The sequence below is a fragment of the Molossus molossus genome, unplaced genomic scaffold, assembly GCF_014108415.1.
Source record: "Molossus molossus isolate mMolMol1 unplaced genomic scaffold, mMolMol1.p scaffold_m16_p_2, whole genome shotgun sequence".
In the NCBI taxonomy this organism is placed as follows: Eukaryota; Metazoa; Chordata; class Mammalia; order Chiroptera; family Molossidae; genus Molossus; species Molossus molossus.
Window position 1 is genome coordinate 71,109,928 of NW_023425355.1, and position 14,772 is coordinate 71,124,699.

General features: G+C 36.1%; 1 protein-coding gene across 4 annotated transcripts in view; it reads left to right on the plus strand.

The window, feature by feature from the left end:
• Window positions 1-14,772, plus strand: part of SLC9A6 (solute carrier family 9 member A6) — a 107,419-nt gene that overhangs the window by 11,313 nt on the left and 81,334 nt on the right. For 3 of the 4 annotated variants that reach the window (XM_036270752.1, XM_036270750.1, XM_036270753.1), the window contains exons 2-5: window positions 9,165-9,364; window positions 11,149-11,226; window positions 11,509-11,585; window positions 11,887-11,999. In XM_036270752.1, coding sequence (XP_036126645.1) covers window positions 9,353-9,364; window positions 11,149-11,226; window positions 11,509-11,585; window positions 11,887-11,999 — 280 coding nt within the window. In that variant the 5' untranslated portion in view covers window positions 9,165-9,352. Of the gene's footprint in view, window positions 1-3,137; window positions 3,234-9,164; window positions 9,365-11,148; window positions 11,227-11,508; window positions 11,586-11,886; window positions 12,000-14,772 lie in introns of those variants that run through there. The other variant, XM_036270751.1, reaches the window with a different exon arrangement.

The following is a 14,772-nucleotide window of genomic DNA, read 5'->3' on the forward strand; positions in this document are numbered from 1 at the left end:
AAAAAAAGAAAGAAATAGGTAAATATTATACACACACACATATATACACACACATATAAATATATACATACACACATATACTTTTTAATATGTGGAAATTTTATCAGTTTTGGCCACAGTTATGTTCCTTGCATATTTTTGACTGTCAGAGGCTTGTAGTGTGATGAGCTAGAAGAATGGGCTGAAATCTATCAGAAAACCAAGGGTGGGGCTTTTTTGTGATAATGGGTTCTTTATCCCTAGGAGGGTTTCTAGCATAAGAGGGTCAGGAATGTGTAAAAAGGGTGGTACTTCTCTGTTTTGTGAAATATATCTGTTTGGGGTTGTAGTCTTTGTTGCTTGTTAGTGCTCGTTTTAAATTTCATGATATCAATAATTTTTGTGCCTCTGCCTATGTAGGAGGCTAGAATTTTCTGCCTTGTCCCCTAAACAAAGCACTGTTTTTGTGTTGGTTCTCTTTACCGAGAATTGCTTTAACTCCATGATTAGGATTTGACTTTTCACAGAACCCAAATTAACTTGATCTGTCAACTTTATTCAAAGAAATTCCAGTTTTTCAGATGTCTGATGCTGTTAGAAAATGATCTTGATTTTTTTCAACCTAGCTAATTAGTCTCCTTGCTGATTTTTTTTTTTTAATATGTATTTTATATGTTCTTATTGATGTTTTAGAGAGAGAGGTAGGGAGAGAGAGTTAGAAACATCGATGTGAGAGAGAAACGTTGGTCAGCTGTCTCCTACACACTCCACACTGGGGATTAAGCCCACAACCCAGGCACGTGTCCTGATCTGGAATTGAACTGGGACCTCTCAGCCCGTGGGACAAAGCCCAATCCACTGAGCCACACAGGCTAGTCTCCTTGCTGATGTTTTAACTGCCAAGTTGTATGTCTCAAATATGTCCGAGTGCTGAGCTTTCCTCAGGGCACCCAGGGACATTTCAGCATTGAGTACTTTTTCTTACAGAGTCAGGCTTGAGAACATGGAAAGAATTTATGCTGCTGTTATTAGCGTTTGTAGTAGCATAATTGTGGTTTCTGCAAAATTTTAAGGGACAACTTTCACTCAGCCTCTTTAAGAGCTCTTGCGAGATAGTAGAGAAAAGAGCTATTACTACTACATCATATAGACAGCATAGACTGTGGATCTATAGCCTTTTCTCTCCCAAGTTATATTTATCAAACACAGGTGATACTCAGCTGTCACTTTTTAATTTTGTTTTTTGTAGGTGAGATAATTTTAAGGTGTATTGTTCATTTATTTTAATCTGAGCCTTTGTTAAAACTCTTTTAAAGCCTGGCTGCAGTGGCTCAATTGGTTGTCCTGTGCTCCAAAAGGTTGCCAGTTGTGGTGCCTATGGAAGGCAGCAGATCGATGTATCCCTCTCTCCCTTTTCCTCTCTCTGAGTATGTCCTTCGGCGAGGATTCAAAAAAAGTTGAACATAGGGGTACATATATTCTTTCTGGTTGGTGTTTCAGGATTCTTAGGATGTATTCCTAAAAGTAGGATCACTGGGTCAAACAGAAGTTCAATTCTTAAATTTTTGAGGAAACACCATATTATTTTCTATAGTGGCTGCACCAGTCTGCATTCCCACCAGCAGTGTACTAGAGTCCCCTTTTCTCCACACCCTCGCCAACACTTGTTGTTTGATGATTTGTTGATGGTGGCCATTCTGACAGGTGTGAGGTGATACCTCATCGTTGTTTTAATTTGCATCTCTCTGGTGATTAGTTTTGTTGAGCATTTCTTCATATGTCTTTGGCCATTTGTATGGAGCGGTGTCTATTTAGTTCCTCTGCCCATTTTTAAATTGGGTTCTTTGTCTTCCTTTTGTTGAGTTGTATGAGCACTCTATATATTTTGGAAATTAACCCCTTTTCTGATGCATCATTGGTGATTTTGGTCTCCCGTATATTGGGATCCCTTTCTGTTTTGATGTTTGTTTCTTTTGCTGTGCAGAAGCTTTTTAGTTTAGTTTTTAGTCCCATGTGTTCATTTTTTCCTTTGTTTCTGTTGCCTCAGGTGTTGTATCAGTGAAAATTCTGCTGCTTATGATGTCTGATATTTTGTTACCTACATTTTCTTCTAGAATTTTTATGGATTCACGAATTACATTTAAGTCTTTTATCCATTTTGAGTTTATTCTCGTGTATGATGTAAGTCGTAGCAGCACTATTTACAATAGCTAAGATCTAGAAACAACCCAATTGTTCATGAGTACATGAGTAGATTAAAAAGCTGTGGTACATGTACACAATGGAATACTATACAGCTGCAAGAAAGAAAGATCTCTTATCCTTTGAGATGGCAGGGAAGGACCTGGAGAGTATTATGCTAAGCGAAACAAGCCAAGCAGAGAAAGACAAGTATCAGATAATCTCACTTATTTGTGGAATATGATGAACTAAACAAACTGCTGAACAAAATTAACCCAGAGACATAGAGGTGGGATACAGACTGACAAGTCTCAGAGGAAGGGGGTTTGTGGGGGAAGAGATCAACCACAGAAGTTACATGCATGTATTCATGACCAATGCACATAGACAACAACGCTGGGGATGGGGTGGGGGTGGGGGAAGGGGAGAAGGGTGTCAATGGGGGAAAAATGAGAAACATCTGTAACAAAAACAAATTAATAAATAAAAAATTTAAAAGAAAGTTGATGGCATTGTACTGTTAACTATTTAATTATTGCTTTTCACTTTAAAAAATCATGTGTGACTATAAGTTGACTAGAAGGATCCTTCATTCCCACTCCTCTTCCCTTCCTGATCAACTACTGCTCTTATACCTCCCATTTCTGCTTCATCACTTATCAGACTGGTCTGGCTTCTTTCCAGACTATTCCACTGAAAATGCTCTTACCAGCGTCACCTATGACCTCCTTGTTGCCAACCCCAGTGGACTCTCTAATGCCTGTCTTTCTTGACTTCACTGCAGCATTTTCAATTTTCTCACCTCTTTGTCTTTTCTTCCTACTCCTGTAGCCTTTTCATCTTAGATTCTTTCATCAGCTCCTATTAGCCCTTTACTGTTGGCTGTTAAATCTTGGAATAAAACCCCAGGCCTAAAACCATAGTCCTTTTCCCATTTTATTGGCTCCCCAGGTATTTTTATCTGCATCTGACTTAATCATCTTATGACTGCCAAGTGTGCATCTCCAGTTTGGATACTCCTCCTCCTTCCTGGCGCTCTAGATCCCACATACTCAACTGTGCATGTGTCACAGGTACATAAAATTCAACATGTCCAAAACTGAACTGCACGTTTTCCCCTATAAATCTGTTACCTGCCTTCCTGCTATCTACGTGGTTGCTCAGGCCAGCTTACCCACCTAGTTAGTTGCCAGGTCATTTTAGGCTGCTCTTAGTTTTTCATCTCTCTTCCTCCCAGTCTACTTGGTTACCAAGTTCTTCTGAAAGATAATACCTTCTAAAAATCTCCCTATCTCTTCTCTCTTAAATTAGGCCCTAAACTCTTAGTGCCCAAATGATTGCAGTGGCCTTCTATCTGACCTTTTTGACCCTCTGTAGTCTAGACTAGTCTTTCTAAAATAGAAATCTGATGCCAGGCCTTTTCTTATAACCCTTTAACCCTTTTATTACTTCCTTTTGCTTTCAGGGTAAAGTCTAAACTTCCTTCTTCCATATGCAATGTCTTCTATCATTCACCTCCTGCTGATTTTTAGCATCTCAATTCTTGTCACTTTATATCCCAGCCATAGTGAACTGCATGTGATTCCCAAAATGGTATATGTTCCTTTACTAGATATATACTACTCTTCCACCTACTTGGAAAACCTTTCTCTTACTTGGTTACCTGTTTAGCTGACACCTCTGGAAAGACTTCCCTAATGATGTCCTACCCCTTCAGCTTGGTTAGGTACCTCTTTTCAGTTTTTATAACACGTGTGTGTGTGTGTGTGTGTGTGTAATTATTATTTATATATATTATAATTATTTATAAATATTGTAAGTATTATAATTATTTATTCAGTCTGTTTTTGCTAACTGGACTGAGAGCTACTTGATGGAGAGACCTTATTTTCATCTCTGAACGCTAGGGCATACATAGCATAGTATTCCACTCACATATATTAAAAGAATGGCTGGCTGGTAAGAGTGAAATGCGATAGGAAAGTAAAATGTAACTAACGGGGGTATACTGTGCATCTTGAAGTTAAAGAAAGTTCTAGAAGTTTAATTTGCAGTTGAGGTATATTTCTATAATGGAATATGAAGTTCTGATTTATGCTACATGGATAAACGTTGAAAAATTATGCTAAGGGAAAGAAGTCAGACAAAGGGTCATATATTGTAGGATTCTATTTTTTAGTAAAATTTACTTAATTTATTTTTTTATTTTCTCACTTATTTTTTAAATTAATTAATTTTTATTACAGATGTTTCTCCTTTTTCCCCCCACAGATTCCCCCCTCCCTCCCCACCCTGTCCCCACCTTTGTTGTCCATGTCCATTGCTCATGCATACATGCATAAAAGTTCTGTGGTTTATCTCTCCCCCACCACCTCTTCTTCAGGGGATTGTCAGTCTGTACCCCACTTCCACATCTCTGGGACTACCCCATTCCTCAGACTGTTATGTTCATAATATTCTACAAGTAAGTGAGATCATATGATACTTGTCTTTCTCTGTTTGGCTTATTTCGCTTAGGTTAATACTTTCCAGGTCCTCCCATGTCATCTCAAAGGATAAGAGTTCGTTCTTTCTTACAGCTGCATAGTACTCCATTGTTTATATGTACCACAGCTTATTTATTCATTCGTCTACTGATGGGCATTTGTGCTGTTTCCAGATCTTAGCTATTGCAAATAGTGCTGCTACGAACATGGTGGTACATATATTCTTTCTGATTGGTGTTTCAGGCTTCTTAGGGTATAGTCCTAAAAGTGGGATCACTGGGTCAAATGGAAGTTCAATTTTTAAATTTTTGAGGTAACACCATATTGTTTTCTATCGTGGCTGCACCAGTCTGCATTCCCACCAGCAGTGTACTAGAGTCCCCTTTTCTCCACACCCTCGCCAACACTTGTTGTTTGATGATTTGTTGATGGCGGCCATTCTGACAGGTGTGAGGTGATACCTCATTGTTATTTTAATTTGCATCTCTCTGATGATTAGTGATGTTCAGCATTTCTTCACATGTCTCTTAGCCAATTGTATGTCCTGTTTGGAGAGGTGTCTATTTAGTTCCTCTGCACATTTTTTAATTGGGTTCTTTGTCTTCCTTTTGTTGAGTTGTATGAGCACTCTTTATATATTGGAAATTAACCCCTTATCTGATATATCATTGGCAATTATGCTCTCCCATACAGTGGGTAGCCTTTCCGTTTTGATGATTGTATCTTTTGCTGTGCAGAAGCTTTTGAGTTTGATGTAGTCCCATGTGTTCATTTTCTCCTTTGTTTTCGTTGCCTTAGATGATGTATCCGTGAAAATTCTGCTGCGTATGATGTCTGAAATTTTGTTGCCTACATTTTCTTCTTGGATTTTTATGGATTCATGAGTCACATTTAAGTCTTTTATCTGTTTTGAGTTTATTCTTGTGTATGGTGTAAGTTGATGGTCTAGTTTCATGTTTTTGCATGTAGCTGTCCAATTTTCTCAACATCATTTATTAAAGAGGCTGTCTTTACTCCACTGTATGCTCTTGCCACCTTTGTCAAATATTAATTGAGCATATTGCCTTGGGTCCATTACTGGGTTCTCTGTTCTGTTCTACTGGTCTTTATGCCTGTTCTTGTGCCAGTAGCAGGCTGTTTTGATTACAGTGGCTTTGTAGTATAACCTGAAATCTGGTAATGTGATCCCCCCTATTTTGTTCTTCTTTTTCACGATTGCTGTGGCTATTCGAGGTCTTTTTGGGTCCATATGAACTTTTGAAGTATTTTTTCTAGTTCTGTGAAACATTTTGTTGGTATTTTGATGGGGATTGCATTGAATCTATAGATTGTTTTGGGTAGTATGGACATTTTAATGATGTTAATTCTTCCAATTTATGAACAATGTATGTGCTTCCACTTATTAATATCTTCCTCTATTTCTTTTCTCAATGACCTGTAGTTTTCTGCAAATAGGACCTTTATTTCTTTGGTTAAATTTATTCCTAGGTATCTTCATTTTTTTGCTGCGATGGTAAATGGGATTATTTTTTAGTTTCTCTTTGTGTGAGTTCATTATTGGTGTATAAGAATGCCATCGATTTGTTGACGTTAATTTTGTATCTTGCTACTTTGCTAAATTCATTTGTTAAGTCTAGTAAATTTTTGTTGGAGTCTTTGGGGTTTTCTATGTATGGTATCATGTCATCTGTGAATAATGACAGTTTCACTTCTTTTTTTCCCATTTGGATCCCTTTTATTTATTTTTCCTGTCCGATTGCTGTGGCTAAGGCTTCCAGTACTATGTTAAATAAAATTTGCAAAAATTGTCATCCCTGTCTTGTTCCTGTTCTTAAGGGAAATGCTTTTAATTTTTGCCCATTGAGTATGATGTTGGCTATAGGTCTTTCATATAGACATTTTAAAACATGGAGGCTAAATAGCATGTTATTGAACAATGAATGGGTTACAGAGGAGATCAAGATAGAAATTAAAAACTTCCTGGAAACCAATGAAAATTAACACACAACAACACAAAGTCTATGGGATTCAGTGAAAGCAGTTCTGAGAGGGAAGTTCAAACCACTACAGGCCTACCTCGAGAAGGAAGAAAATTTTCTAATAGACTATCTAACCTCACAATTTAAAGAACTAGAAAGCCAACAAAAAGAAAACCCCAGAGGAAGCAGAAGGAAGGAAATAGTAAAGATCAGAGCAGAAATAAATGACATGGAGACCAAAAAACAATTCAAAGGATCAATGAAAACAAAAAGCTGGTTTTTCAAAAAGATACACAAGATTGATGGAACCTTAGCTAGACTCACCAAGAAACAAAGAGAGAGAACCCAAATACACAAAATCAGAGACGAAAGAGGAGAAATAATGACTGACACCACAGAAGTACAAAGGATCGTTAACAAATATTATAAACAATTATACAGCAACAAATTTGACAATCTAAGCGAAGTGGACAGATTTCTAGAAACACATAATCTCCCAAAACTGGACTGAGAAGAGATAGAAAACTTGAACAGACCAATAACAACAAAAGAAATTGAAAATGTAATCAAAACTCTCCCAGCAAACAAATGTCCAGGCCTGGATGGCTTCACGGGGGAATTTTACCGAACATTCAAAGAAGAACATACCCATTCTCCTCAAAACTATTTCAAAAAATTCAAGAAGAAGGAAGACTTCCAAATTCGTTACATGAGGCCAGCATAATTCTAATTTCAAAACCAGAAAAAGACACGACAAGGAAAGAAAACTACAAGCCAGTATCCCTGATGAACATAGATGCCAAAATCCTGAACAAAATACTAGCAATTCAAATCCAGCAATACATCAAAAAAATTATTCATCATGACCAAGTGGGATTCATCCCAGGGATGCAAGGCTGGTACAATATTCACAAATCAATACATGTGATACTGCACATAAAGAAAATGAAAGATCAATATCACATGATCATATCAATAGATGCTGAAAAAGCATTCGACAAAATCCAGCATCCTTTTCTGATAAAAACGCTCAGTAATCTGGGAATAGAGGGATCATATCTTGATGTAATAAAGGATTCTATTTTCTTAATATTTTTTCTTTATTGATTTTAGAGAGAGAGAAAGGGAGAGGGAGAGGGAGAGAGAGATAGAAACATTGATGAGAAAACATCGATTGGCTGCTTTCTGCATGCCCCCCACAACCTGGGTATGTGCCCTGCAAGAATTGAACTTGCACTCTCTTGGTGCATGTGTCGACGCTCAACCAGTGAGCGGCAATGGTCGGGGTGGGAATCTTTTTATATGAAATGTTCAGAATAGGCAAAAGTATAAATAGAGAAAATAGATTAGTGGTAGCCAGGTGCTGGGAGTTGGGGTAGGAGAAATAGAGAGTGACTGCTAATAGGTATGGATTGGCTTCTTTTTCTTTATTTATTTTTATCCTCACCCGAGGACATTTTTCCATTTTTTGTTCAGATAGAGTGGGAGGGAGAGAGAGAGACAGAAACATCGATGTGAAAGGGATACATCGAGTGGTTGCCACCCGCTCGACCCAATCAGGGTTGGGGACAAACTGCAACTGGGGTACGTGCCCTTACCAGGAACTGAACCCAGGTCTCTCTGGACTGCAGGCTGATGCTTCAACCGCTGAGCCAATCCAGCCAGGGCTGGATTGGTTTCTTTTTGGAGCAATGGAAATACTTTTGAGTTAGATAATAGTGATTAATACACAACTTTGTGAACATAATAAAAGCCACCGAATTGTACACTTTAAAAGGGTAAACTTTATGTTATGTGACTCATAGCTCAATAAAGCTGTTATTAAATAGTTTGGTCAATATAGATTCATAGTACCTAGAACATTGTGCATATTTGAATATCAATATGATGATCACAGGTAAAATTCTAGCAATATGTTAATATCATATTGCCAGATTCAGGACTTCTATTCCATGTTTTGATTTTAAAATATATATTTTAAAATTAAAATCCAACTTTTTTATAGTAGGAGAACTCAAACAATCTACAAATATTATTGACTCTCTAATTTGTTAAATGTGTATTATTTGGCCAGCCATGTGCTTTAGGAGTACCTTGAGATATATGTGTGTGTAACAGTCTTGTAAAATGATGGATGGAGGTGGTAAACACATTTCTAACATGATTGCACTGTGAGGTTGGGATACTTTGGAGCATATTCTGTGTACAGATGATTTGAAGGTATTTTCTCATTTTGTTATCTTCCCAATCAGTTATTCATATCTTAATCTAGGAATGCAATGATATGTGCTGTTACCCTAGGGAATGTTTTGGTCTCCTGTCTCACTGGATTATATGAATATTGGACTCTTAGGTTTGTGAATTTAGTAATATTTTAAAATGTAATTGTATTTGGTCTAAAAATTGGTTCTGAACCACAGGGGACTATCAGAAAAGATTTTCTGTTTTTGCTTCAAAGATGTGTGTAGAGTATACAAGTAGTCACTGTCTGAAAGAAGAGCTAATATTGTTTTTTTTTTTTTTTTTTTTAAATTTCCAGGTCTTTTTGTGGGCCTTGTGCTTCGATATGGAATTCATGTTCCCAGCGACGTAAATAATGTGACTCTGAGCTGTGAAGTGCAGTCAAGCCCAACTACCTTATTGGTAAATGTTAGTGGAAAATTTTATGAGTATACGCTGAAAGGAGAAATTAGTTCACATGAACTAAATAACGTCCAAGATAATGAAATGCTTAGAAAGGTAAGTTCTTAATTAAAGGGAATTTTTGATTTTTAAAAAATCAAAAAATGTATAACTAGAAGCAAAATGATTCCAGAGAAAAATAAATAATGAATTTTTAAATGATATTTAAAGTAATTAGTCTTTTATTTATTTATTTATTATTTTATTTTTGTTACTCCTCACTTGAGGATATTTTTTCGTTGATTTTTAGATAGAATGGAAGGGAGGGAGGGAGAGAGGGAAAGGGAGAGAGAGAGAAAAAGTAAGAGAGAAACATTGATGTGAGAGAGCCACATTGGTTGCTTGCCTCTGTACAATCCTGACTGGGGCCGGGGATTGAACCTGCAACCCAGGTATGTGCACTTGACTGGGAATCAAACCCTGGACCTTTCAGTCTGCAGGCCTTTGCTCTAACTGCTGAGCCAAACTGGCCAGAGCTAAAATAATTAGTCTCTTTTGTTTTTTCCTTTGGTACATGCCTCTAGTGGATACCAAACCCAGGACTCTCTGGTCCGCAGGCTGATGCTCCAACCGCTGAGCCAAACCGGCCAGGGCATAATTAGTCTTTTAAAATGGAGTAAAATCTCAAGGAATGTAATATAATGCAGAGTAATGAACTTGTCTGTACATTTCATTTTCTGATTGAGGTTAACTCTTTACTCTGATGTTTTCAATTGTACTAAATGATGACCAGTATTGAGTTAAGCAAAATTTATAAGTATTTCTTTCAATTTGCAGATGGTCTTTAGAGTTTATAGTACTTTAACACATTGAGTTGAAAATACATAAAATATTCTATTAATATCTTTTTGAATTATTTCTTGCCTTGATGGTATTCTGTACTGAAGACAATTTAATCTTTTTTTGATTCATAGTCTGGTACGACTTCAGGGGCCCCATTCTGAGTATCAGTTATTGTACCATGCTACACATAATGCTTTATATAGGAGGTTGGGTTGCAGTCTTACTGACTCCCAGATGTTCCTGAAGCTGCTTTCTCCTTTTACCCTCATAGTTTCTATTCCTGAAGCTTCTCTGGGTCTCATTGTTTCTGCCCACTCTTAGCCATTTGCTTCCATTTCTGTCTTCTACATTGGAAGGATTTGGCTCGTATAACTAGTTGATTATGTTCCTAACCATCTTGAATGATTTTTAAAAATTTCATGTGAACTTCAAGTTTATTATGCAGCAAGTGTTCTTTCCATCTGTAGAAAATGCCTGTTCCTTAAAAGTTCTAATAAACGAACTTGTAGCATGGGTATGTGTGTAGATGCTTTGTGTTTATGTCAAATCCTGCTACAGCCTTATGAACAAAAGGAGGCATCTGTATTATTCTAATGAATAAATATTAAAATAAGTAGACTGTCAGGACTAGAAATGAGTTGTGCAGAAACTTTTTACCATATTATGTTACATACCTTTAGAGATATTACCTAGACAAGAAAGAAGTCTGTTTCCTCTTACCAAATATCATACCATGCCCCCATATTTTATGTTACCAGTTTCGAGTCTCATTTAAAGCAAAGATATGTTCATGCTTTCTCCTGTTTCAAGGTTTTTAATATTGTATTTTAACACATTTTTCAAAGATCTGGCTTAACTGGTTGTTCCAAATCTGTGTTCTTGTCATTTGGTTGTGAAGTGAAACCACATATATCCTATATGAAATATTTTTTGGTTACCACAATAAGATTCTTGCCTTTCACTAGTTTAACATTTCTTTTTTTTTCTTTTGATGATGTGATAATGTAATATGAATTCTTCTAAGGGAATTCATCTAAAGGAATTCTTTATTTTAACAGGTTACTTTTGATCCGGAAGTATTTTTCAACATATTACTTCCTCCTATCATATTTTATGCAGGATATAGTCTGAAAAGAGTAAGTACTTTTGTATTTCATATTCTTTGAACAACCTTAAACTCCATGGGCTTTATCATCTTTGACTCTTTAGAAACAGTTATTTCTAGGTTTCCTTCCTTTCTTTTCTCTTTATCCTTTATAACTGCTGAAATTTATTCCTGTATAAAAATTGTTTCTCTCATTTCCTTTAATGAATAATGCATTTAATATTAGCACAGAACACTAGAATAAAAAACCTTTTTTTTTTTTTCAATTAATTTGTAAGTATTCTAACACAGTATATACCGTTTCTTTTGTCAGAGACATTTCTTTCGAAACCTTGGATCTATTCTAGCATATGCTTTTCTTGGAACAGCAATTTCTTGTTTCGTAATTGGGTAAGTACTTGACACTTAAAACACTTTTTAGCTTTCAAATTATAATTTCAAAATAACACATATTTGATTTATGCAGTATCATATTCCTGAATGTGTAAGGACTTTTTCAGTAAAATGCATTCACATAGATACATATTTGAGTTTTCCTTAATGCCAGGGTATTACCATATTTAAATGTCATGAATTAAATTTGGGATTAGTCACAAAGTACTACAGTTAACCTTTCTTCTTATTTGTATTATATACTAACTTCTTTAACAATTGATGTTTTTTCTAAAGTAGAACTCTGTTTATTGAACAGGTCAATAATGTATGGCTGTGTAACACTGATGAAAGTAACTGGACAACTTGCAGGGGATTTTTACTTTACAGATTGCCTGCTGTTTGGTGCCATTGTATCAGCAACTGATCCAGGTATGTTTTACATGAGAGAGGAGTTTAAATACTTAAGGAAAAATATTTTGCTGGCAAAGCATGTGTGGGTAATTCTTCCTTTGAGGTGCAGAATTCATGATTAGGTACTTCCCATAGTACTGTACTTTCCATTCATGGAGGATAAAATGAAATTCATGGTTCCTTTTGGCTTAAGCACACATTTATTTCTTTCAAATTTTTTTTTCTTTATTGATTTTAGAGAGAGAGGAAAGGAGAAGGAGAGAGAGAGAAACATCGATGAGAGAGAACATCGATTGACTGCCTCCTGTATACCCCCCACTGGGGATTGGGCTGACAACCTGGGCATGTGCCCTGACCAGGAATTGAACTGGAGACCTCTTGGTAAATGGGTCAACACTCAACCACTAAGCCACACTAGCCAGGCACACATTTTTTCCTTATACTTTATTACATTTGCCCATTACTGGTCCACAATCTGATGCTGTTTAAACATGGGCTACAGGTATTTTCTTCAGAATTCTAGGTTGGTATCTATTTCTAATGTAATGAACTAGATAAATTTAAGTGGGTAATAATTATATACTTTCTTTCAAGCTTCTAGAAAAGCAGTTGCCTAAAAATCTTCTGTTTATATTCAGCTACTGCATGTGAGGGTAACAAAAGAAGTTTCTAAATAATTGTTATAAGGCAATTGTGTTACTACAAATGTGATTTGGGGTCATTGATGGGTTTTATTATACATTCAAGGATTGTGTTTATAAAATTGACCTTATGATTATAAAATATTTTTTATATTAACACAGCTGAAGAATGAATTTAATTGTACTGAATTAGGTTGTAGTTTTCCGGATACAGTATTGGTGGGCTTAACAGCTACAAATTAAGCAGTTAGAGAATATATAGGCTGAAGAGGTAGAGATAGGAACATAGGATGCAGTTTTTAAAAACATATGTTTTTATTGATTTTAGAGAGAAAGAGGAAGAGAGAGGGAGGGGAAGAGAGAAACATCGATGGAGAGAACTATGGATTGGCTGCCTCCTGCATGCCCTCTACTGGGGATCAAGTCTGAAACCGGGCATGTGCCCTGACCAGGAATTGAACTGGCCACCTCTCAGAGCCAGGGAGGGCATTCAACTGAGCCATACCGGCAAGGGCTAGGTTGCACATTTTGAACTAAGGATAAAAGTTTTCTTTTACTAGGCTTTAGGACCTTGCTAGAAGTTTATTCTGTTATACCTATTGACCTTGAACGTTAATCACCTTCTTCCATTGTCATCCACCACAATTAAAGGCAGAATCCTGAGGTTATCTCTGAATTTCTGTGTTAATTCTGATAACACAGGGCATTATAGGAAGTAGGAAAATGTTTTACGTTATAAGAGATTATTGTAAAAGATAGAAGACATTTTAGAGATACATTTGTGTAGTTTAGCACTTTTTAAAACTGAAAATCAAATCACTTCCTTAAAGACCATCAGGACTGCCCCCTTGTTATTTGTAACTGCTTCCACTATCAATGTGAAGATAGGATGATTTTTGCAAGAAACCAGTGGTCTCTGTTTTCTGTGTCTTCACTAGAAGCAAGGTCTTTGCCTTTTTAAAGCCTATGAGAATATTTTTAAAGAAAAATAAACAAACAATATTTTCTGCACCATTTAAATTTTTTGTATGACAATTTTTAAGCTATTTATTTTTTCACCATTTAATTTTTAAAAATTTAATACTTAATTTATTAATATATTTATTACAGATATCCCTCCTTTTTGCACATTTGACACCCTCCTCCCCATTCCCACCCCCCTCCTTCAGTACTGTTGTCTGTATCTATTGATTATGCATATATGCCTATAAGTTCTTTGATTTATCTCTTCCTACTCCAGCACCCCCCTTCCCTCTGAGGTTTGTCAGTCTGTTCCCTACTTCCATGTCTCTGGATCAGTTTTGTTTGTCAGCTTATTTTGTTCATTATATTCCACAAATAAGTGAAATCATGCGATATTTGTCTTTCAAAGCCTATGAGAAATTTAAGTCAATAGGACTGGCTACATTGCTTTAACCTTCTGTTTTTGCTTTGATAGGAGTATTGCCTATTGGCCCAAGCAAACATCTTTTGTTTATGTAAAGCTGGGCAGTTAAATTTATTCTGAATTATAAAGGCATATGTGCCTGTAATAATTCTATTATTTTGCAATTGTTCACTTCACAGAAGGTTTTCTTTTTAAATTCTGCAGCATTGCTCCTGCCCTCCTTTTCTCCTTCCCTTGGTAAGCTTTGCTATCAGTATTGATGAAATGCTTTGCAATAGAAACTATAACTTTTAAATACAATTTTCTGTTTATTTGGTTGGCATTTGCGGAGGCTCTCCTATCTTCAGTTATAATACTCTTTTGTGTCTGCTTGTGTTTATTTAGTGAGTGAGCTGCGTGTGACTCAGCAATTAAAGTTATAACCCAACTTCAATCTCATCAGATTTTCTAAGAATTCTCTTATTCTTTTTTTTCTTCTCAAGCTGTAATAGAATGATAGTTGGCTTCTTATTAAGTTAAATACAGCAGCTGTAATTCTGGTCAAAAAGCAAACTTGTGTTTTCATTTCCTACTGTCTTTGCTAAACCAGTGTGCTTGAAATTTGCAAGTCAAATAGAAGTGAGTTGTAAGGCTCCAAAGAAAAAAACAAAGTTTGCAGCAGAAAATGCTTTTCATAATGCTCTTCTTCAAAGATTAATGATCATCTGGTCTATAAGAAATTCTGAATACATTCCTTATGGAAAAGAAATGTACAAGACAAGAT